The 26,220-nt window shown below is 39.2% G+C and overlaps 1 protein-coding gene across 2 annotated transcripts in view; it reads right to left on the reverse strand.

Annotated features, from left to right (window-relative positions):
• Positions 1 to 26,220, reverse strand: part of ADAMTS9 (ADAM metallopeptidase with thrombospondin type 1 motif 9) — a 161,698-nt gene that overhangs the window by 125,571 nt on the left and 9,907 nt on the right. For both annotated transcript variants that reach the window (XM_074313243.2, XM_074313242.2), the window contains exons 4-8: positions 7,452 to 7,741; positions 5,119 to 5,202; positions 4,902 to 5,017; positions 3,878 to 3,918; positions 3,664 to 3,769 (exon numbers count right to left, since the gene is read on the reverse strand). In XM_074313243.2, coding sequence (XP_074169344.2) covers positions 3,664 to 3,769; positions 3,878 to 3,918; positions 4,902 to 5,017; positions 5,119 to 5,202; positions 7,452 to 7,741 — 637 coding nt within the window. The remainder of the gene's footprint in view (positions 1 to 3,663; positions 3,770 to 3,877; positions 3,919 to 4,901; positions 5,018 to 5,118; positions 5,203 to 7,451; positions 7,742 to 26,220) is intronic.

Consider the following 26,220-nt stretch of genomic DNA (forward strand, 5'->3'; position numbering starts at 1 on the left):
CATATAATTAATTTGGAATTTAGGGAGGAATTTCCTCCACTAATTCATCTTGAAACATGGCAATAAGCGAGTCAGACAGAAATGTGCAGCCTTACTTTATATAAAAGTAAAAGCTGGGATAAAAGTCTGTGAAGTCTATTCCATTAATTTCTCTTGTGTTTGGTTTTCGTTTTCTTTTAAAAATGTGGGCAGTGCAAAAATTGCCAGGTGAAATAACTGCCTGGTGGAAATTGTGAGATGGAAAAACTCGAATTGTCTTGGTTGAAATTAAAAGTAGTTCTGAATGCTTAAGAATCCATTTGCTTAAAAGAATGATTGCCCAGGTTTCTAGTTTCCAGCTGTATAGTCAGTATGCTACCTATATCAAAACCCCAACACAAACAAAACATTCAAATCTTAGTTTAATTGTTTGTTTCACTGTGGTGCAAAACTCTCTACCTCCACCATGACTTGACAAAAATCCAGTTTATTTCACATGCAAACAAAAAACTTCTTTTCATTTCAATGTCAGGCACATCTGCTCATAGCAGGGGTGAAATAATAATAAACATTCATTAGCACTTACTAAACAATAATAACCAAAACTTTTTTAGCATTCACAGCACACCAGGCAGTATGTTAAATGTGTTAGATGCTTTATTTCACTTAATTACCCATTTGATCCAATGAGTACTGTTACTATCCATGGTTTACAGATAAGGAAACTGAGTATTAGCAGTTTAATTACTTGATTGTGGTCACAAGGCTACTAAGATGGGGGAGCTGGTTTTGGAAGCCACTTCTGTCTGATTCTAAAATCTCTTGTTTTGGAATATATGTATGTTTCATATATATGTCTCCTGTCAGACAAGTTGTGGAGGATTTTTTCAGGAACACTGTGCAAAGATTTCCATATCCAGTAGACTCAATTACCTCCCAAATTAGTCCTAACTCTTAGATTCTGTGTGTCTATGAAGTTGGTACGAGAAGGTAGCAGCATCCAATGATGCTCAACAGATACAAGATGAATTGCTTTTTTCCAACAGTTCTTGGGTTTTATATCATCAGAAAGCCATGACTGTAACAACATTTAATTTTTAAAAGGTGTCTTAGAAACTACGTGGATTTTCACTTTCCTTAAAATATCTGAGCAAACCTAACTACCCTGTTTCTAGAAAATAAGACCTAGCCGGACAATCAACTCTAATGTGTCTTTTGGAGCAAAAATTAATGTAAGACCCGGTATTTATTACATTATATTACATTGTATTGTATTGTATTATATTAATTAGACCTGGTCTTATATTATGGTAAATTAGACTGGGTCTTATATTAATTTTTGCTCCAAAAGACACATTAGAGCTGATTGTCCAGCTAGGTCTTATTTTCAGGGAAACAAGGTATATGAGAAAAAGCATCAAAACAAAAACAATTCATTAATTGGTTAGGAATGTACTTTTTGTTTAACAACTCATACCTTTCACCAATTATTTCACTTTTCATTTCCTGATACTCTTGAGATGGGGTATGTATGTATTATCCCCACCTTACAGGTAGGGAAAGAGCATACATTTTCCTCACATCAAAGAGAATGTAAAAAAATTCAGTCCAAAACTTGGGTATCTGGCTCCCAGCTGATTTCTATCTTAGAGCTGGTACCCCAGCGTCATTTGCTGGTACCCCAGCATTAGCTACTAGACTTAGGACAATTTAATATTGCTAAGTTCAACACAGAGAAGCAATACTATCTACCTACGGGGATAATAAAGATTAAGGGAGATAATATAAATGAAAGCTCCAACCACATGGTGTGTGTGTGTGTGTGTGTGTGTGTGTGTGTGTGTGTGTGTGTGTGATGTTTGTTAATTATGCATTGAGGTTTCTCTATAGTTGAAAATATTTTGTTTTTGCTACTCAAAATTCTCACTTTCCTTAAAATGTCAACTTTACGAACTGGCTATCTAAAAAAAGTTTCTAAGCTCATGTTGGAAAGAAATTAATAGGAAATTAACTAAGCTTCTTTAAATAGTATACTTTTGTTAGCCATATATTAATTAGGGGGGAATATTAATCTGTAAATCACACCAACGTCTGCCCTTTGAATAGATTCCTATCTCTGTAACTTTTCCTATTCCATTTCCTGGGACAGGAATAGCTGCCCTGTTGAAATGCTACCCTATTCTTTATGGTCAAATCTACTCTCTAATTTGAAGTTTGAAAGGAATTTACTAAAGTTTATGCAAAACAAACAAAAATCCCTAAAAGATTCTGTTAAAACAAGTGTGAGAAAACTGAGTTAGACAAAACCAACAGGTTAATACAGAACTTGTCAGAGCCTTTACTTTATACCGTCTAACCTCCTAACTCCAAGCAGGGTAGACTAGGAAAACATGTTTTAAAATCACCTGACTACGAAACTCCTTTTTTATTTTTCACAGATCATTCTTTTAGAATGAGTGTTAAAGCTCTTGTGCTTTGGGAAACACTGGTGGCATCAGTAGCTTTCAAACAACGTTCCAAGAAATCCTTGAGTTTCATGAAAGCATTTCAGAAACAAAAGGACCGAGAAGAAGCTGACTAAGCAGGACTCTGGCCCAACACAACTGCTTAACAGAAAGCCAAGCCTTTTTTGTGCTCTAAATATTGGACATCTGACAATATTCCTTTGGAGAAAAGAAAAGGGGTGTGCTTTTAAAATATGCTTGAGAGGTACTAGTTTTAAAATATACTCGTTACGTGTTGAAGTGAATTGGAGAGATCGCTATATATGCATCTTGCTTTATGCGTAGCACAGAGCACTGTACTATAGGTACCTTAAAAAACTGGTGAATGAGAGAGCACTGTACTATAGGTACCTTAAAAAACTGGTGAATGGTGATTGCTTAATATATGATTTTAGTTACAAAGTTCACCTCTGACATGCAAAATGCTATACAACTATATTATATGAGTGACAGCTTCTGAGAAAATTATTTCAGAAAGATACAGTATAAGTAACTTAATCATTCTGGAAAGAAAAAAATGCAGATCAAAAATCAGAATAATTTCTAGCAAATTTACACTGTTTTGTCGTGTGTTCTAACCATGCTTTGTCTCTAAAGAACAAAGAGGAAAAGCCAATTTCAGAATGACCACGTAATAGTGACCAAAATTAGTAAATGCTTCCTTTGCTCTACCTTTATTCATTCTCTTCCCTGAAAGAGGGATATCTCTGATCCTCGAGGCTAAGTGTCTGAATTATAGACTTGTATAACTAGAATCAGGAATGACCGGGGTTTGTGAAAAGCTTGTGAGCCGGGGCAATGATGGCGGACCCTCCTAGACAAAGAGGTTAAATCAGAAAAGCTCTAGCTGCTGTACCCGCTGCTTCAGTGGACAGGTTGGAAAGGACCCCTTCCTCTGATTCCCAGTAGGAAAGGAGAATACTAGACTTTGCATAGAAAACATGTACATCGCAACCAAATACACATGTGCTATGACCAAAGAGGGTGTGCTGTATTTACCTAACTTCCTGAAATCAAAGTCATTTCTCCCAATTAGATTCAAAGCTCTTCAACCCTGCAAACTCTACTATGACTCGGGAAGTATATCCACCTTCTATAGTCAAGTAAATGCTCACGGTTGCGCAGGAAGGAAAGTTTTGGGTCACTCTGAATTAAATGCAAATATGGAAAGGATACATACACATGACCTAGTTCATGGGCAATTGTAAAAGCCGTGCTCAGTCCACTATCTTCACTAATAGAACAGCTTCTGTATGGGTCACAAATGGTTCCCAGTTCGGCAAGACCTATTAGAAGGAAAAGAACAAGGATTTACTTGCAAAAGCAATTGTGGCCTGGAATAAAAACATGCAGTCAAGTGTTGTAGGCACAGAGGACACACACGGCAGACTCACCTAAGGTGTCACATTTGTCATGAGCTCTGCAGATGTCCTGTCTGAAAGCAAAGCAGACTTAGGGCCTTGACAACACCGAAGAGGAAATGTCAATACAAGTAAACACTTGAGAGTCTTCTAGGAATTCACAACAGCACCCACTTTAAGGAAGGGGGTTACAAAAAGCAAACTAACAAGGCTGGGGTTTTGCAACTCAAAAACAGTTTGGGAACCATTGATTTAAGGATAAAAAGCTACACCGAAAGGTCTTCTTCTGCCTCGGGGGTAGGCACAGAGCAAGCAGAAACCTCTCCAACCAGGAGTTTTCCTCATACCTTGGAGGAAGTGATTCTAGTTTCTTAGCAAACATTCCTGAGAAGGCTCTTAAGGCCTTTCACTTCTGTTGAAGAGTGCGTGCTTGTGACCATATCCGAGCTGAGTGACAAGCGGCACAACTAAAGCAGCATACCTCTTTGTTGCACTGTACAGCTTTTTAAATATTTTTGAGCTAGTAGCTACCATTTAAAAACTGGCAGGTTTCATGTAAAAGAAAAATCCACACCTCTGACTTTTTGCAAAATCACAACAGCTGGCCACACTGGACTCATCCTGCATGTTAGCAACCTGCCCAATCTGAAGAGCAGCTGCCCCCGCTATAAGGGCATTTCCTTTCAGGCCCACCTAACTCTTTCACTGCCTACTTGGCACCTAGTGGTTAGTGATTCTCAACCAGGAGTGATGCTGAGTTCCCCTCTCCCCACCCCACAGAGGGCACTTGGCAACCTATGCGGTCTGAAGACATTGCTGATTGTCACAACTGAGATGGGGGATACTGCTGGCATGTAGTGGGTGGTAGAGACCAAGGATGCTGCTAAATGTCCTGCAGTGCATAGCACAACCCCCCGACAGAGAATTATCTGGTCCAAAATGTCAATAGTGCTGAGGTTGAAAACCCTTGTACGGGGGGCTGGCTACCAGCAATATTCAACCTCATTCCATCAACTTGACTGGAAACAAAGATTTGAAGAATAAGGAATTCAGATACCTTGTTACAAGAACAGCAGTATCATGATGGATTCCACCTGGATAGTTCTTTGAATGCTGCCACTGGCAAAAGTTTCTTAATGTTGTCTGGGCATTAAAAGATATGGAAGGTCCTTCCTAAATACAGAAAAGAATTATGATTGGTTCAACGTACCAATACCAATTAGAAATGCCATTTCAGATATGGATAGAAGAAAGAAGAAAAAAAACTTTATTACCTGTTCATTATGAATCACAACTAAGTTCACAATAACAATATTAATTAAATTTCCAATACTTGGGTCTTTATAGATAGAGGCTACCTGTAACCGAGATAAATTTTTCAAAGTTAATTGTGAACTCTGTGTAAGCAATAAGCAATTCACTTCTTACGTGGAGACTCCACCTCTTTTTACATTTCATGCAACATACTCATTTTTCAGTTTTGAATTTTCATTCATTCAACACACATTTATTAAAAGTCATTTACAAACATTTATTGTAAAATTCAAAGATGGAAGTTTCAAATAATAATAAATTCTAACAAATTTAAATTTTAAAGTGTTTTCTTTGGAAATTGCATAGCAACTCAACATTCCTCTATGCCAACATACTGGATATTAATTTTTGGTCAAGCTCTTTCGTCCCGGATTGCCAAATTAGGGACTCTCACATCGACCATACCCTTGCTACTCCTGCTGTTCTTCATGTTTACCACCCATATGTGTTCTCCATCACCTGGTAACCTATTTTTCCCCCATTATTATTGTTAATTATGAGAGTTAACATTCATTGAATGTTTAGTGTGGACTAGATTTGCTGAAAATTGCATATGCGTTTGCATTTAATTCTATAGCAAAACTCTGGGCTAGGTTATTATTCTAATCTCTGCTCAAGAAATGAGGAAAATAAGGCTCAGAGAAATTAAGTAACTCATCCAAGACTATGCAGTGGTAAGTAGCAGAGCCAGAACTCTCAGCTACATCAATTTGACCCAAAATCCATGCTCGCAATTGAAATTCTTATGACAGGTCAGAATTTATGGGGTGAAAATGGAGCAGAGTCTGTGTAAGGTCTGATTAGGTTTTTCTTTCTCTGCTCCAGGACAGGAGAGGGCTGGGGCATATGGAACATGGGACTGAGCATGGAAAACGGGTTAAGGGGTGGGTGGAGGGGAGGCAGGTTGGGGCTGGGGTGGAGAGCATGGGGGACTGGTTCACAGCTGTGTGGGGAAAGACAAGGAGAACCACAGGCCAGGGAGAGGGAAGAAGAAACTCTAAAGCAATGTTTCCAAATATGATTGCTTTTCATATTCATTTGTGGAATATATAAAAAGTCGATTCCTGTTCAAATAAATTAGAGTCAATCCATTAAAGGGAATGTTGTGCTGAGGTTTAAAATGAATGAGGGCACGATCATAGGGGCTGCCATAGAGAACAATCTCTAATATTTTAAGCAAAAAGCAACGTGGAAAACAGTATAGGGCAATGTTCCATTTCTGTTTGAAAAAAGAGTTGTACATGCACACATATATGCTTAAGAAATGTCCAGAGTTGTGCTGTCCAATATGGCAGCCACTTGCCATATGAGGTCACTGAGCACTTGAAATGTGGCTAGTCCAAACTGAGATGTGCTGTGAGCATAAAATACATACTAGATTTTGAAGACAGTATAAAAAAATTAAAATATTTCAGTAATTTTTGAAATATTTGGATATAAAATAAAACGCATTATTAAAATTAACTTTACCTATTTGTTTTATTTCATGTGGCTAGTAGAAAATTTTAAATTACATATGTGGTTTACGTTACATCTCTATTGGGCAGAGCTTCTTAGAAACATATGCAAAGCAACTTTTAATAGTGGTGCCTCTGGGAAGGGGCCTGTGAGATTGGTAGGAAAGGACATTTATTTTTCATCAATTGTCTTTTGTTATGTTTGATTTTTTTCATTATGCAAATATATTGTTTTTTCAATTCAAAATGGGAATAGAAAAAAAATAGAGATTTCTAGGCCTCACCCCAAGGCTAATTAGAATCCTGGGGAAGAGGATAGAGGTAGGCAGCAGCATTTTATGAAGCTCCATGGGTGATTCTGGTTCACAACCAGCATCCAAGCCTTACTGGAGACCCATCCTTCACTCTGCAAGCTCATGTGTCAGACAAAGAACACTGGTTTTGGGAACTGGACATGCTAAAGGTCACGTGTAGTTTCTAAGCCATTTGCTATCTTTACATGGCCATTGGCAAGTGACCTAACTCCTCTGAGGCTCAGTTTTCTTATCTATAAAATGGGGGTGATAATCATATCTAGCAGAGTTGCCAGGAGGCTTAGAAATGATGCCTTTTCAGTAAAAAGCACATTGTCTAACACAGAATAAACACTCAATATTGATAATCATTACTGCCACCATAAAAAGGCAACCAAAGTATAATCTTATTTTCTCTTCAGTTACTTGCCTGAGTCATTGATAGTCCAACCCAGAATGATCTACCAAAGCACTGCCTGGAAACCCATTCCCCAATGGCACATTTAGGGACCTCATAAATCATCTTCTTTTTAGTGTACTTACAATTGACATTAAAGTTAAAATATAGTGTTGAAGGTTTGCTCCATGGTATAAAACCATTTTTTTGTCTGCCACCACCATCACTTCTACAAACCGTGGATAGGATAAAAAACGTTTTGTTCTTCTGTGGGTCCTCTTTTCTCTTGTGCTGTCCGTCTTGTTACCATAGGCGGAAAGCGTCTTTGTGGCTAGGCTGCTTTTTAAGACGGCCACATCGTCAGCCAGGCTACTCCTTTTTCCCCATTTCGTTGTTCTCATTTTCCTCTTGTCTTTATTGTGACTATTTTTGTGTTCTGTAACAAATCAGACGGCATGCATTACATTTCAAGTCACATCTATTTCATATTAAGAATTGAATTTGACACATTTTACAATGATGCCTCTGTAGTCAAATTACATACAAAATCAAGTTCTACACACTGTGGATTCTACATGTGAACCACACTCTGCACTTGACTAAATGACTGAGGACTTGAAATTAGCTGCCCTGGAAGTTTCCGTAAATGCTCACTTAAGGTATTAGAAAATCAGACCTGTTTTTAAGAGCAACAAATGCAAGTGACTCATTTCACTTGGTAACAAAAGTCTTGCTGGGATTTCAGCAGTTTCCATTCATTATTCTTTGCCATGGATACAGCAAGGGCCAAAAGTAGCTACAGAGATCCAGAGAATAGAAATGCAGATGTTTCGTATACACCACTTCTGATATTCAATGTGATACAATAAAAAGAAGTCTGAGAGGTGGGTAGGCTAATAGACAATACACAGGAACTAGAGAAAGTGCACGACAAGTGAGACATTATTATTCTATTACTGTGTTTGATCATTGTAATATGCAAAATGATCTATAAGAATAGAATCACTGCTATTCAATGCCTCTGAATTTTTTAAATTAACTTATTTCAAGGCTCAGTTAAGGAAGTGGATTAAACTCAAAGTATAAACAGGCAGTTGGGACTATGATGTATAATGGCAGATTAGCTCCACTCCCTTCCAACTCTTGCCTAGCCCTCTGGGATTCTACACAATCTTGCCGTTCCAAGTATGATCCTTGGACCAGTAGCACTGGCAACCCTTGGAAATTTAGAAATGCAGACTCTCTGGCCCCACGGCAGAACTGATGAATCAGCATCTACATTTTAACAAGATCTCCAGGTGATTCACATTTATGTTAATGTTTTGAGACACACTAGTCTCAAACTTGGCTTGAAACTATTGCTAGTGAGAATATCCAACTTTAAACCATCAATCACACAATAAACAGAATAAGCATGAAAATGCCTGCCAAAATCCACTTTAAGTAAAAACATAATTTAATCAGTTATCTTGCCTATCAGTTCATAAATGTGCTTTAAAACTTTAACGTATGGGGGAGGAAGAAACTTTCCTCTATTCTTCTAGGTTCTTCTGGCTGGTTTAATAATTAAATCAACATGAGACAGACTAACAGGAGAAAATAGCCAAATTCAATTACATACGTATGTATGGGAACCTCAAATACATGAGAGAGTCTGAGGTACCACCCCTCCCCCCCCCTTCCCCACATAAATGAGAGATTCAGAGACAGAAATATTTTTGCTTAGGGCTGGAGATGGGGTGGGGACATGGGGATTGATAGCTAAAGGGTACAGGGTTTCTTTTTCAAATGATAAAAAAATGTTCTAAAATTGACTCTGATGATGGTTTCACGTATCTGTGAATACACTAAAAGCCATTGAATTGGACATTTTAAATGGATGTACAGTAAGGTATGAGAATTATATCTCAATAAAGCTGTTTTAAAAAGAATATATGTCACTTAGTTTGTGAAAAGTAAATAATCCTCACTTAATGTCTCCTGTAAATATTTTGATTTATGGGATTTATTTAGAGAAAAGTATACCTGCCCTGAGAAAAACACTGAAGAAACACTATAGAATTCACTCTTTTTGACCACTAAGGGGGGAAAAAACATAGTCTTAGAGAATCATCAGAAGGAACTTGGGCATAGGAAAAGCAAAGGATGAATTAAGGCACTAACTGATAATAAGGAACACTTATTTAAATTAAAAAATTGAAAAGAATTAAGGCTTTAATAATGAAAAGGCTGCAATTTCTAATAGAGAATAACCCATGTAAATTCTAACACACCTGGAAGACATTTCATTAACAAGTAACCTGTGCCTCCAATAAATAATTCAGTATACTTTATGTGACATGAAAATGCAGGAATAAAATTATTTCTTTAGAATTGAAAACATCTTCTAATACATAATACTTCTCTGTCTTTTACCCCTCTGACCTTTTATCCTAATGGGTTCGAATCATATTTATTGACCTAATTAGCCCAACTAATTTCTACCACATTCATCATTTTAGCAAGCAATTTTATATTTAGCATTAAAAATAGTATGAGTTTCAAAAATAAAACAAAAAGCCAACCTACTGAATGGGAGAAGATATTCACCAATGATACATCTGATAAAGGGTTAATATTCAAAATGTATAAAGAACTCATGCAACTCAACACCAAAAAAACTATCCAGTTAAAAAATGGGCAGAGGAACTGAATAGATATTTTCCGAAGAAGACATACAGATGGCCAATAGACATATGAAAAGATGCTCAATGTCACTAATCATCAGAGAAATGCAAATTAAAATGAGGTATCACTTCATACATGTCACAAAGGTTATCACCAATAAATCAACAAACAACAAAATATGGCGCGGATGTGGAGAAAAGGGAACCCTCATGAACTGTTGATGGGATTGCAAATTGGTGCAGCCACTATGGAAAACAGTTTAGAGGTTCATCAAAAAATTAAAAAGAGAACTATCTTATGATCCAGCGATTCCACTTCTGGGTATTCACCTGAAGAAATCCAAAACGCTAATTCAAAAAGATCTATGCAATCCCTATGTTCCTTGCAGCACTATTTACAATAGCCAAGACATGGCAACAATCCAACTGCCCATTAATAGATGTCTGGATAAAGAAGATGTGATACATATATACAATAGAATATTACTTGGCCATAAAAAAGAATAAAATCTTGCCATCTGCAACAGCATGGATGGACCTACAGGGTATTATGCTAAGTAAAATAAATCACACAGAAAAGACAAATACCATATGATTTCACTTATATGTGGAATCTAAAGAACAAAATAAATGAACAAGCAAAACAGAAACAGATTCATAGATACAGAGAACAAATTGATGGCTGCCAAATGGGAGGGGGGTTGGCGGACAGGGTGAAAAAGGTGAAGAGATTAAGAAGTACAAATTGGTTGTTATGAAATAGTCAATGGGATATAAAGTACAGCATAGGGACTATAGTTAATAATATTGTAATAACTATGTATAGTGTCTGGTGGGTACTAAGCTATTTGGGGAGATCATTTCATAAATTATATAAATGTCTAACTACTATGCTAGACACCTGAAACTAATATAAAACAATATTGAATGTCAACTGTAATTGAAAATGTTAAAAATCTTAAAAATAGTATGAGCTTTAAGGATTCAAGTATTCACTATGACTACAAACACATGAACATTTTTACTGAGAATCGAAAAAAACAGACATTATAACATGTATAACCTACTCAACTCTCTTGCCTTTGAACAGAAATTGTTAATAACAGAGAGTTATTTTTACCAAGTGACACACACTATTAGGATAAAAAGAAAGTCATCCACAGTTCTCTTTAATGACCTGTTAGCCTAATGGAATGGAGGCTCGTGTTCAAATTTGCAATGCCACTTTACTAATAGTTTTATTAGCATGGGCTACATAATGAAATTTCATTCTTGTGGAAAGTACAGGACAAAGAGTCTGCATTTTTTTTTCCCCCCATACATTTATTATTATTTTTTTACTGCAATATAATTTACATACCATAAAATTCACACTTTCAAAGTGTACAATTCAGTGGTTTTTACTATATTCACAGAGTTGTGCAATCATCACCATTATTTAATTTCAGAGTATTTTCATTGTCCCCAAAAGAATCCTGTACCTATTAGCAGTCACTCCCCATTCCCTCGCTCCCCCCAGCATCTGGCAATCACTAAACTATGTTTTGTCCCTATAGATTTGCCTATTCTGGCATTTTATACAAATGGAGTTATACAATATGTGGCTTTGTGTGTCTAGCTTCTCTCACTTAGCATATTTTCAAGGTTCATCCATGTTGTATAGTATGTGTCAGTATTCCATTACTTTTTATTGCCAAATAATATTCCTCTGTATTGATATATCATTTTGTTTATCCACTCATCAATTGGTGGGCATTTGGGTCTAACCACTCAATTGAATGATTCTTTCATGAACATGTGTGTGTGTGTTTGTGTCACCATATTTACATTTCTCGTGGGTAGATATCTAGGAGTAGAACCCCTGGGTCACATGGTAACTCTATGTTTAACATTTTGAGGAACTGCCACATTGTTTTCCAAAGTGGCTGCACCACTTTCATGCCTTTTCTTGAAGTTCAAATGTGACACTCAGAAATAGAAAATCATTTTTTATGGTTATTTTAAAAATTTCTCAATAACTAATCATGCTTACTTAACTAAACAGCTTATGAGCAACCTGGCCTACTTCAAATCTTAGAATAGCAAGTTGAACCAAAGAAGATATATAGATGGCAAATAAGCATATAAAAATATGTTCCACATTATATCTCACCAAGGAAATACAAATTAAAACAACAATGATGTACTGGCCAAAATCCAGAACACTAACACCATCAAATGCATGCAAGGACGCGGAGCGCCAGGAACTCTCACACGTTGCTGGCGGGGATGCAAAGCGGTGCAGCCACTTTGGAAGACAGGTGGGTGATTCTTACAAAACTAAACATATTCTTAATGTACGATCTGGCAAACGAGTTCCTCGGTATTTACTCAAAGAAGCTGAAAGTTTATGTCCACTCAAAAACTTGCACATGGATATTTATGGCAGCTTTATTCATAATTGCTAACAGTTGGAAGCAACCAGCATGTCCTTCAGTAGGAGAATTTATAAGTCAACTGTGATACATCCAGACAATGGAATATGATTTAGCGCTGAAAATAAATGAGCTAGCAAGCCACAAAAAGGTTTGGAGGAATTTTAAATGCACATGACTAAGTGAAAGAAGCCAATCAGGAAAGGCTACATACTATGTGATTCCAACTATAGGACGTTCTGGAAAAGGCAAAACTATGGAGACAGTAAAATATCAGTGGTTGACAGGGATTGGGGCTAGGGAGGGATATGTAGGCAGAGCATTCAGAGGATTCTTAGGGCGCTGAAAATACTCTGTACGATACTATACTGAGGGATACATCACTAGGCATTTGTCCAAGCCACAGAATATACAACATCAAGAGGGAACCATAACATAAATCAGGACTTTGGGCGACCATCATGCGCCAGTGTACATTCATCAGTTATAACACATGCATCACTCTGGTGAAGGATGCTGACCGTGGGGGAGGCTGTGCATGTGTGGGGACAGGGGACATATAGGAAATCTCTGTACCTTCCTCTCAATTTTGCTGTAAACCAAAAACTGCCCTAAAAAATGAGACAATAAAAATATAGCATACAATACCGCTAAGAATCAAATACATATTTGCATTCAGAAAAAAGTGTAATATTTTGCAATTTGAACCCTCACGTGCATGTAAACAAAATTCAGGCACGTTAGAAAGCTCTAACTGGCAGTTGTGTGCTTCCTAATGCCAGGTCATACTCACTACAGTTGTAAAATCTTATTCCAAGAACATGAGTTGATGTTGACTTTTACAGCTGTCCTGGCCTTGATGACTAGGAAGGGGAAGCTGCGATGCTTACAACCACAAGCTCAAGTGCTCTAACGGGAGCAGGCTTCAGGTTCTGTTTGACCTTGGGCAAGGAAGTGACTTGCTCACCGTCCTTTCTCCCACTTGAAAGCTGAGTAAGAACAGTACCCATTTCACAGAGTCGCTCTGAGGAACAATTGGAGACCATGCCTGTAAAATGCCTAGCACATCGGAAGGACCCAATAAATACTGTAATTTTTTCTATTTTTACCCGTCATAAAGTCATAGTGGAAGCGAGGCATACCAGGAACGGTTAAGGGAGAGTGACTGTTAAAGACTATTTTCGGGCTTACAATGACAATTTCAAAACTATAAGCTGTTTATGTCCTAGAAGGATCTTTTCTAAGTCACTTTTCTGGGCCCCCGTTTCCTGACCTGTTAAATGGGCACATAAATACCTGCTTCCATCTTAACACTATTTTGAAAATTAAATGAGAAATTATGTGGAGAATTCCTTGTAAATTAACTTTAAAAATGACTTATTGGGCACTTATTTTGTGAAAAGCCCTGGGCTAGGTAAGTTGAACAAAACGAGCAACGTCAAAACAAGACTAAAACTTGGGGCAATCCTTAAAAAAACTATTATAAAAATTTAAGATGGTACCATTAGTTAAAAACCTCACAGCCCCAAACTTTGATATTTGCTTATTTATGGGTAAAAATGTTTTAAATGAGCTTCATTTCACATTGCCATGCAATAAAGTACATATTATATTACTAAAGAACTGGAATTATTTTAGAAAATCACACCCAGGCCTTGCTTATTCAATAGTTACTCATTGAGCGTTTCCCACCAACTGGGGTTGGGCAAAGAAGATTCGAATGTTAACATTAACAGCTGGGAAGTTAATTATTGCTCCCTATTTTCATAAGGTTTATCAAAATTTAACTGAACTTCCTTAAGGCACTGAGCCACCTTGTGACCTCGTGGTCTGAGTAGGCAGGGAATCACAGCACCGGACCAAAGGGAAGACTAGAGAGCGAGGCTTTCAGCAAGTTCCTCTCTGCTCCACCTGGGCTTCACAGCCATGAGGAAGCTGGACAGGAACCATGAGTGCTTTCGCGCTCGGATTCTGCAGCCAGACCAGCCCTGGTTCACGTTCCTGCCTTAGCACTAATCTAGCTGCCTCTTCTGTCTCTGCGCCTCAGTTTCCTCAGTTGTAAAATGAGCATAATACCAGCACATTCCTCAAAGGCTAACTGTGAGGATGAAAAGATAGCACAGAAACCCCGACTCTCCCCAGAGCAGAGTATGACACAAGAAAGGATCCATAAAATATTTCACGTGATGAGAATTATTAGTTGTTATTGTTTTACAAGTAGTATGCAAAATATCCTCTCTTTATAAATTAGTATGCTGACAGGAGTGTTTCTCAAACAAGACAATTTTATGTTAAAAAGACTCTTTTACATGAAAGGAGAGGGTGGGAGAGAGGGAGGGAAGGAACTAAAGCATGAAAGCAGGTCCCTGTTCCCACTGAACTTTCAATTTGGTAACAAACACTTGCAGATTGATAGCGAGAAGATGGAGTCTGAGCTGTAATTAGATGTAAACAAATGCAAACACTTCCACCTCTGAGCTGGCTCCAAGGGCTGATAACCACAGCGAGCAAAAAGTGGAGCCATGGCAGTTCCCTGCCGTCTTGGTTCCAGTTAGATCTAAGATCTGTGCTCACTGGGTGTGTTCAGAGTTACTTAATGAAGCCTTCACACAGGGGTTATGTAGGCCAGGAGAAGCAGTCTACTGGGATCAGAGGAAGATGGGTAAACAAGCACAATGTGGGGAAAAAAGATAAACCATAAAAACAAAAACAGCCATAAAACCAATGAATGTTCTAATAATAAAGAACAATGTGTTTCCAGAAACTAGGTGTGGAAGGAGTTGAGGTGGGGGAACTGTTCTTTTACGTATAAAGCTTTAAAGGGTACGAATGAAAACTCACACCAAGGTTTAATTTTTTTTAAGGGTCCTCCATTTGCTAGCTTTAAAGCTAATAGTGAATCCCTGGGTCCTCCCTGAGATGGTACCCCCAAACCCATCCCTCTGAGCTTTAAGGCAGGGCGGGGGAATGACCTGAGCCTGCCTGGCTGTGCTCCCAGCTCAGTACTGACAGGAAACGGGTGCAAAGGGCAGTGGGGGAAGAGATACTGCTAAGTCTCCTTTCTGGCTAGCCACAACCTTTATGAACAGTTTCTCTGAGAGTGGTTTACAGAACATTAGTCCAGGAAGGTATTTCCAAAAACAAATCAAATAGGTTTGGAAAAACACTTGACCAGCATTCACATCTGGGACTTTCTCCAGGCACATTAGCATTTTAAGAGCTCTGAGAAGTCTTGCAGCAAAGAAACCAGTTTATATTTGTTTAACCATGTAACTGGGAAACTTTGGGGTTTTGGCCAGTTTATGGGGCAGATGATGGGAACCGAATCCTCCCTGGAAGTAGAGATGGAGAGGAGCATATTGATGGGCTTCTCAGGGAGGGAAAGAGATGCTGTTGGAAAAAAAACAATTGAGAAGCTTGTTGCAATTCAACGTGCTGTGGTGGATGGTGGGTGGTGGGACGCATGTCTGAGCGTCATTACTCTGTCTTCTAAGGGCGGGGGTGGCCTCCAGCTAACTGGGGAGTTAAATTTGCTGACTCAGGTGTGCAAGAGGGGGCTCTACCCCCAAAAGACTGTCTGCATTCTTTCTCATTCACCATCCAGCAGCTCTTTCAGCTAAATGCAGTCATGACGACTACTGTTATACTAATACTGGCTAACATTTGTTGAGTGCTTTCTTCTGTGCCACGTATTCTTCTAAGTACTTTATATGGATTAATCAGATTATTCATCACAGCAACCACATATGATAGGGGCTATTATTTCCATTTCATTAATGAGGAAATTAAGGCACACTTGAAACAACTTGAGAAAATATTTAAAGAATATATTGGAAGATGTATAAAATGCTAAACATACCCGGACCTGTATTTTACTAACAGAGTGTTTGGTTTTGCTATTAATATCCTGAGAAATACTCTTCGGGAAATTTTGCTGGTGACTCATTCCCTCTCTTAGCAGTAAGGGGACATTGGCCTTTCCTGGCTGGTGGGGTGCCAGCTGCCCACAGCCACCCTGCACTAGTGGTGGCCTGCTTTCCACAGCCCCTCTCAGGCCCCTTTGTGAAACACAGATGGAGGGGAGCATACCGATGGGCTTGGGGTCTTCTCGGCCAGCTCTCTCCAGTAAAAACAAAATGTGAGCCACACATGGAAGTTAAGAAATTTCTAGTAGCCACATTAAAAAATAAGTCAAAAGAAACAGATGAAATTAATCTTAATAATCGAGTCACTCTATTTACCCCAGATATCCAAAATATTATCATTTCAACACATTTTAAGCACTCAGGAGCCACATGGGACTCCTGGCTACTGTACAGGATGCTGCATTCCAGGCATTGGTGTTTGTAGAGTGAATGCTGGAGGCAGAATGACTGCTATGTACATAAGAGTTTGGGCTTGGGAGTCACAGAAACCAGTGATCAAATCCCAGCTGCTCCATATTCAATTTCTGTGACCTTGGGCAAGTCACTTAAACCCTCTGTGCCTCAGTTTCCTCATCTATGAAATGGGGATAATAATGGTTCTTCCCTAATATACAGAAAGTACTGAAACAGGGCCTGAGGCATAGTAGTACTCCAGGAGTGTTGGCTGCAGGGACTCATTCCTGAAAGCGAATACCCTTTTAAGGCTGCTGGAAAGAAGGGGCTCCAGGGCTTCCTGCTATCTGACATTTGTTGCAGCTCCTGGGTGGCCCTAAGGCTGAAGTTGCCTGTGGTGGGTCTAGGTATCACTCCCATATCAGAGATTAAAGAGCAGATGGGCAGGAGCTCTTTAAAAAGGCTTCTAAGCAACTCCTGGAGAGTGTATCTCCCACATTCTTTTGATACACAAGTTTCCCAGTTTACACAGCACTGAGGACGAGTTTATACTGCACAGTGTGCAGTACAAACCCTTTCTCATTCTGATGTCCATGTTTCATGACTACAGCAACGAGTGGTCGCAGGGGCACGCTGCACCGATTGCAGGTGACCTCACCAGGAACCCTCCCAACCACAGGCCACCTTCCTGTAGCACTCTGGCTCAGCTCAGATACTTAGCTCTTGCTGTGACAACTTAACTACTAAATGAATTAAAAGCCTAATATCTTTCTGCATAGCTGTGAGATAACTTAAATGCTCTCACTTGTTTATTAATTGCTCTTATCCTTAAATCCAGTGCCATTCCCCAAAACTCATTTGGGTCACACTTTTGAATATCCTCTTTCTAGGCACTTTTCACAGACAACTTTTCCTAGATTTGCAGCCTGAAAGAACATAGGATTGGGAAGTAAGAGGCGAGTGTTCAGGGACCATTTTTCCATTTGTTCTAGCTCCAAGATTATGAATCTCTTTAAGATTCTAAGCCTTGATCTTCTTATCCATGAAGAGAGGGACTGGAAGTTCTCTCTAAAATCCCCTCCTATATTAAAAATCTATGAGTTCTTGGGCAGGCCCAGTGGCTCAGGTGGTTAGAGCTCCATGCTTCTAACTCCGAAGGCTGCCGGTTCGATTCCCACATGGGCCAGTGGGCTCTCAACCACAAGGTTGTCAGTTCAATTCCTCGAGTCCCGCAAGGGATGGTGGGCTCTGCCCCCTGCAACTAAGATTGAACACGGCACCTTGAGCTGAGCTGGCTCCTGGATGGCTCCGTTGGTTGGAGCGCATCCTCTCAACCACCAGGTTGCCAGTTCAATTCCTCAAGTCTCGCAAGGGATGGTGGGCAGCGCCCCCTGCAACTAAGATTGAACACAGCACCTTGAGCTGAGCTGCCGCTGAGCTTCCAGATGGCTCAGTTGGTTGGAGCGCATCCTCTCAACCACAAGGTTGCAACTTGAAGCTGAACGGCACCCTCCACAACTAAGATTGAAAGGACAACAACTTGACTTGGAAAAAAGTCCTGGAAGTACACACTGTTCCCCAATAAAGTCCTGTTCCCCTTCCCCAATAAAATCTTTAAAAAAAAAAAAAATCTGAGTTCTTATATTTTAAAAGATAAAAGTTGAATAATGCTGAAAAATGAAGTCCTAAGATTCAAAAGGGGAAAACCCAACAGAGTCTCACTGTTCCTCTTAGAGAGGCTATAAAAGAAATAACCAAGAGTCGTGGGGTGGGTGGGTCAGAGGAGACAGGACAACACCAATGGAGAGAGACCAACACAAAGTAAGTGAGCTGTGGCTGATGTTAGATAACACCAAGGGAGGTACAGTGTACACATCTCCAATATTTACTGTGAAGTTATTATTTTGGACCTGCTAAAACAGATAACAGTTTCTGAAAACCACTTTCATTCTAATCTGACTTGTTACAATACAACAGCATCAGATATGAGCATTAGGAAACTGGCTTAAAAGAAAAAAAGTGCATTATCAAACTTGCCTTTGGAGAACCTATCTTACATTGCCCACAAAGCACAGAATAGGAACTCTGGGAAATAATGGGCTCATGTCTCCCACTCCTCTCCTCCCAGGAACGTGTGCTCATATAGGGCTGATTCTCACACCACTAACTCTTCTATGTCTGCTCTCTCACTGGCTTTCTCTTTCTCTCTGGTGTGCACTATGTGCAAAAGAACATAGTTACATTCTTAGGTATCCAAAACTTCCTTTGTAAGTGTTTCACCCAGGCACGACGAGAATACATTCCCATAATAAAGTATACTGGCTTAAAATTGAAAGCTGCGCTTGTAGATACCAATTAGAAATAAAAACAATAGCATGCCTTTTCTGTTGGCATAGACAATGGCTTTTAATAACAAGTCCTAAATAAGCCTTTCCTAGTCTATTGCTCTTCACCTGTGTCTTGGACTAACTATACTGCCCTCTCCACTGTGGTTTCCTGCAATGTAGTCCTGGGACAGCATGAAGTCTACGGTGCGTGAAATGTTTACAATAAAATAAGGAAGCCATGTATGACATAAGTGTCTGCAAATAAAGACAATGAGAAACACAGCCACAGTCTCAGGGAAATATTTGCAAACTACATTATCTGACAAAGGGTTTATATTCCAGAATATATACAGAACTCTCAAACTTCAATAATAAGAAAACATCCTCGTTTTTTTTGTTTTTTTTTTAATGGGCAAAAGATTTGAACAGACACTTCACCAAAGAAGATACATAGATGGCAAATAGGCACATGAAGAGATGCTCAGTCGTTAGGGAAATGCAAATTAAAACTGTGATGAGATACCACTATGCACATATCAGAATGGCTAAAATTAAAAAATAAACAAAATACTGGCAATACCAAGTGCTAGAGAGGATGCAGTGGAAATGGAACTTTTATACCCTGGGGGTGGAACTGCAAAATGGTACAGCCATTTTGAAAAATAGATGGGCAGTTTCTTAGAATGTTAAGCATATTCTTACCATATAACCCAGCAATCTCACTCCTAAGTATTTACCCAAATGAAATGAAAATTTATGTTCACCCAAAAACCTGTATGCAAATGTTGATAATGACCTTATTTGTAACTGTCAAAACTTTGTCCCTCCACTGGATAATGGATAAACAAACTGTGGTATTCCCATATAATGGAACACGGCTCACAATAAAAAAGGATGAATTACTGATACAGGCAATATAGGAAGAAGCTTACATGCACTAACTATGTTTAGTGATTCTATTTCTATGACATTCTGGAAAAGGCTAAAATGCAGAGACAGAAAATGAGGGCTGACTACAAAAGACGCCAGGAATTATTCTCTATCTTCATTGTGAGTTGGTTACACGACTGTACGCATTTGCTAAAACTTGCAAAAACTGTGCACCAAAAAGGATGGTGGTTGCTGCATGTAAATTAAACCTTGATAGAAAACTGGAAAGAAAACACCAGAAAATAAAAATATTTGTAAAATAATAAAACTCTTAACAGAAAAATGCCAATGCCAATCACATCAACTTGAAGTTTTTCTACACGCCACCCGCGAACTGCATTTCCAGCTCCCCACTCTAATTCTAATGTCATACGCGAGATGGGGATCAATAAAAAAGGATGCATTTTGCCAACATTAGCCCTTCGTCTTGCTTTTTTCCTTCTCAGAGTTCACCACTCACTGTACATGAACCATCACAGCTTGCATTTCCTCGGGCTACTTTTTGTGATTTCAGAATGCTATCTCTTTATTAATGATTTTCAGTTGCACAGAATATTCATGCAGAAGTCCTGGACCCCATAAGCAGACTTTGGTTACCGCTACAATAAAATGATTCTGTAACAGTCTGATGATCATAAACAACCTAACCGTAGATACAAAGTTTAACACATTTTTTGCGGGAAACGAGTAAACTCGTCATATCGCCTCTAGTTGGAACCGGCAAAAATTTTGCAAAGTAAATAAATAGAGACCTCTTTTTAAACTAAAACACTGAAAGTTTCATAGAAAAATATCAAATAGATCAAAAGATATGAATATTTTCGGAAAGTCTAATTTTGGCGAGAAAATGTCAAAAAAGCCCCGTGTTATCACGTGATTTGGCAGGAAAATGCCCGCTTACAAAAAATCGTAAACCTCAATTGCATGACAAAAATAGCACTTTATTAAATGAGCGGGTATTTATTCCCTCAGACAAAGAGCACCAATAGATTCTACCATATCTTACTTCAAAGAGACCACTCGCTTAGGTGAAGGGTCTGAGGGCTCTCAGATTAGAGAGAACAAGCAGCTTAACCTGTTTCCTGGGGCACCTGGGAAGGTGAATAAATTAGCAAGTATCTGTATGACCCTTTTTCCTCAGCACAGAATGGGTTTCTGAAGCAACGGGACATAAACAACCAAGGTCTGATGTTAGGCGACAGGGAAAGGGACTGAAGATAAAGTAGGCAGCCCTCAGGCTGTCTCTGGATCCAGAAGTTATGAAAGGGCTGGTGGAGAGGGCAGGAAAGCATGTCATACATCAAGGAGCCCTAATGTCAGGTCCAAACCTAACTTGCCGTTTTACATTCCCAACAGCAAACTGTCTCTTCTGGGCTTCAAAACACAGGTGAGTGAAAAATCCTTGAATGGAAGATAAGGTAGTCTCAGTAGACACTGTGAAGTGAGGACCTTTCTACTGGTAGAGTTATATAAAAGAGGGCTATCAAGGTACTCGAGACAAAGGATCACAAATTCCCCTAACCACACTGCCTTTTGTGCTCAACAAAATTACTCTGATAAGTGGCTTGTTTTCGTGGCTTTGTTCTTGGTACCGGCCCTGGGTTTGGGGGCTGACTCTGCTCTTTCAAATTGTTGCAAATGCAGCCTAACCTCATGATGATAAAGGTGAATCAAAGAGTAAACGCAGGAAGCGGAAAAGGGCCATGGGGAGCAAAACTAAAACGAGAAGGGAAACAGCAATTTTAGCAATGACAATGACAGCCAAGTGAAAGGTTACTGAAGAGACATAACAACCAACTGCAATGTGTGAACCTTGTTTATATCACAACTTAAACAAATAGGCTGTGAAAGGCATTTTGGGGACAATTCGAAAAATTTTAATATAGGTACTGTTTAGATGATGTGGAGAAATTACTGCTGATTTTGCTGACCATGACAAATGATGTCATAGTTATGTAAGAAAATATCTTCATTTTTCTAGACATGTATGTTGGAGTATTTAGAGAGGAAATGTCATGATACCTGTGTTTAGTTTAAAACACTCCAGCAAAAGGGAAAATTAAGAAGCAAAGGTGTAAAGTTCTTCACCGTCATTAAATGCAGATGGTATGTTCATGGTGGTTCATTTTACCTTTGCCTCTACTTTTACTAAATGGTTTTTAAAAAACAAGATGAAAAGTAAAATTTAAAACAAAAGTTCAATGAATAAATGAGAACAAATGAAAGAAGAAACTGTTCCTGTATTAGAAGTTTCCTTTTTACTATCCTTTAATGACTTTATTGGAGTACTGCACGATTAATTCCCATGTTTAAAAAAAGCAATATTTTTATATAAATGCCACAAAGATAAAGCTGAGGGAATAAGCTCAAGAATTCAGTTATTTAAAACAGTAATTTTCTAATAATTTACAAAGGATTTTAGAGGTCATTGCTTATATTGACAAGTGAAAGGAAACTGAGCCAAAACAATAAACCCCCAATTGCAGAAATTATCTTTACAGATCAAATCAGTCCTGGGTTGGAGTGCCAGCTGTTTCCTTTATACACTGTGATCAAGTTCACGGACCTTCCTGAGTTCAGTTTTTTCATTTGTAAAATGGGACTAACTGCAGCACATTCCAGGAATAAATGAAATAAGACACAGTGTGCTTTTGCACTGCCCAGCACATGGCTCCTCAAATGTTGCCTGTTCTTCTGTTCACAGGCTGAGGGGGAAGGATGTGAGGATATGAAAGTGTGTGGGAAAATGAGGGCAGGCTGGCTTCTCACAGAAATCACTAATTAGCCAATAACCACTGACCTGCTTGGGCGCAGACAGGACTGCGAGGTCAGCCAAAGCTTCTGTCACTGCCTGGAACCCTCAAGCTGTCCTAGAATTGTTTACTTAAAGCCCCCTCAGAGGTCTGCTCCTTAGCGCTGTCTCTCACTCCATTTGGGCCCAACTCTCAGTGCAACTAATCTCATCAGCTAATCTATGCTAAATTATTAATGGGATCCAAGAGGTTAATGTGTAACAAGTATACACTCCAACAGAGGCATGCTGGAGACAGGAGGCCTCCATGAGTCATTAGAGTCTGGGTGGGAATTCTGGGTACCGGGCAGCCCTCCTCAAAATAAATCAAATTCTAGGGAGGCATTTTAAAACTCCTGCCAGCAAAAGTAATTCATATGTGAATGATATCAATTCAACAAGGGGGCAGACCAAAAAAATCCTCTATTGACCAGACCAGGACAAAAGGGTATGTTTATGAGCTTTGACCTTGGGTAAGTCAACTTAATGGACTTCTCTGTCTGTTTTTCCATTTGCAAAGTGGAGGTCGAGGTAAGGATTAAAATATATGTGTATGACCCACCACGTAAAGCATGTGGAATAGTGTCTGCCCCACAATACATGCTCAACAAACGTTAGCTACTGTTAGCATTATTTACAGATTAGATTAGATGGAAGTCAAAAAAGATGCTCTGAAAACTTAAGTAAAAAGGGTTTTCTAGATGGCGGCTTCTTCCACTTGTGTTCAATGTAATTTGGCCCACAGTGTAGCATGGTGGTATCAGATCTGGGTCCATGTCAGCCCCACAGCCTCCCGGCTGTGTGACTTTGGACAAGTGGCTCAATCTTTCTGAGCTGTGATTTTCTCAACTATAAAATAAGAATACTACCAACCCTGCAGTGTTAATGGATGAATTACATATGACACTGTATGGAATGTGTGAAGCATACAGACCTCACATACTCATAATACGAGCCCCAAAAATGATGGCATTAATTATATTTTCCAGCCTTTATGATGGTATCCTTGGGAGCTCAGCCAAGAAGTGACAGTGCATTCTAATGGGCGTGATGGACAGAGTCCCCACTACCAAATGGAGACTAAGCCATGGTATTCCCAACATAAATCCAATAGGCACAAGGCAATCTAGCTGGGTTGAGAGGGACCCTCAGCTTTGACCAGCTCCGGTGTCCCCAAGAAGCAGCCATGAGGCATGTCTGGTTATTGAGACTGTCTCATTTTCAACCCCCCGACCCCCAAAAAAAGTGAAGATGGGACCTTGACTTGGCTATTTGTCCTTGGCGACAAGTGCCATGGGGTTACAAAATAACTACACGCCACTACCCCCATTTCTTTTTAAACAACATTTTCTGATTATGAAACTATTATTGTGTTTCCCTGAAATTAAGACATAGCCGGACAATCATCTTTAGTGCATCTTTTGGAACAAAAATTAATATTAGACCCAGTCTTATATTATATTATATAAGACCAGATCTTATAGTAAAATATTTTATAGTAAATATAAAAATATATAGTAAAATATATAATACCAGGTCTCATATTAATTTTTGCTCCAAAGGACGCATTAGAGCTGATTGAACTGCTAGGTCTTATTTTCGGCGAAACACAGTATAGAGTCACGGTAAAAAATATAAAAATGAAATACCTTGCCTATGTTCCTACCAACCAGAAATAATCCCTGTTAATATTTTCACGCATATTGCTTCAGAACTTTTCTTTATATGCACATGTACCCACACACTTTACTATTTTTTTAAAAATGAAATCATACCATATGTACTAAATCATCACTGCCTGTTCAATATATATTTCTGTGTTTGTTAACATAAATCTATGCCATTATTTTTAATGGCTGCATAGGAATCTATCAAACGCATACCTCATAAGTTACAAGTTACTGATCTATCCTCACTGATGGACACTGAGGTTGTTTCTAGCCTTTTGCTATCACAAACAACACTGTACTGAGTATTCTCCCACAAACGCCTTTACACAGCTGTCCAATTATTTCCTTAGAAGTGGCATTGATGGGTCAATGAGTGTACAATTCCTAAATGCCTTAAGAAACAAAAAACAGCTGGCCCTACTGAGATGGGAGGGTGAGAGAGGTATTTTAGCAACAGAAAAACACTGTCTTTTAGGCCCAAGCAAACAAAACCGTCTTCTGTTGTCCTACTCCACTGCCTTCGCTCACTCACCCACCAGAAAGCATGTCTATATCACTGATAAGAATAACTAAATCCTCTTGTGCAAAATTCAGGGTCAAATAGAGTGTTTACGTGACAGAACTTGGGGGTTCATCTGGAAATGCAATGTGAAGGATTGGAAGAAAGTGGCTTACAAAAGCAACACACTCTCCCGAATGGCTCCCAGGGTCCTGCCACTTGCCCCTCCTCTTGGTATGTGGGCAGGCAGGCAGGCAGCTCAATGAACTCTACTGAGGACCCATTGTGTATGGGACACTGTAGTCACAAGGGCATACATACCATAGGAAAGAGAAGCCTCCCCACTCCCCATCCTGAATCCTGAGGAACTTACAAACAGGATGAAAATCACAAATAAATGCAAATACACTCAAGTGCCCCAATTGTACACACGGACATAATCAATGACGGTGAAACAGAGACACTGTAGAAAGGGCAGCCACTGGGCCAAGAGAAACTTGCAAGAAATAGAATCTGAAAATGCTGCAGGAGGTATAGAGAAAACAAGAAGACAGACCGGGCTCTCAGCCCACCTTGGCTAGCAGGGTGACCTCGGGCAAGTCCCACAGCCCTTAGAAATAATGATAGGTTACCGAGAAACTCCAAGCTTCATCACAAGACCCAGATTAGCTTTGGGTTTGGTATTTTAAGCTTTCCTTCCCTTGCTATGGTGTTTTGACTTCTATTGTCATGATCTGTTTTTAAAAAATCTGCCGTTCAGTGATCGTCTACCCTCTGCTAAGCGTGTTCCGGGAGTCTTCACTATTTCATACTCACTTAGTCCTGACGATACCCATGGAAGGTACACATTATTCCTACGTTACGCTCTAAATGTGCTTGAGGTCACCTCAATAACTGGAATAAAGATAACTCCTGATTTTATCTACATGGCACAGAGGAATTAATAAATACTTTATGTCTGAATAACCGCCCCCGTGAATGAATAAATTAAGTTGTAGACATCTTACTAAACCCATGAAGTTTTCACTACATAAGACTCCTTCTACACATATCACTATTTTTTCTTGAAAATTAGATGTACATGAAGAATCAGAAATGAGCAAGACATATTCCCTCTACAGGCAGTAGTGTAAGAGCCTCAGTACCCTGCCCTGGGCAGACTCCCATGATCCAGCAACTAAAGGGTTACCTAGAGCTTGTAGGGGGTTTTAGGGGCCTGTTCCAAGGCTTGGGCTACCTTAAATTCTGATGAGTTGGTAGTGAATATATAGGGTATCACTCCTGGAAATAGATAACAAC

This window comes from Rhinolophus sinicus, chromosome 5 (genome assembly GCF_057876585.1).
Source record: "Rhinolophus sinicus isolate RSI-liver-muscle chromosome 5, RSI-T2T, whole genome shotgun sequence".
In the NCBI taxonomy this organism is placed as follows: domain Eukaryota; kingdom Metazoa; phylum Chordata; class Mammalia; order Chiroptera; family Rhinolophidae; genus Rhinolophus; species Rhinolophus sinicus.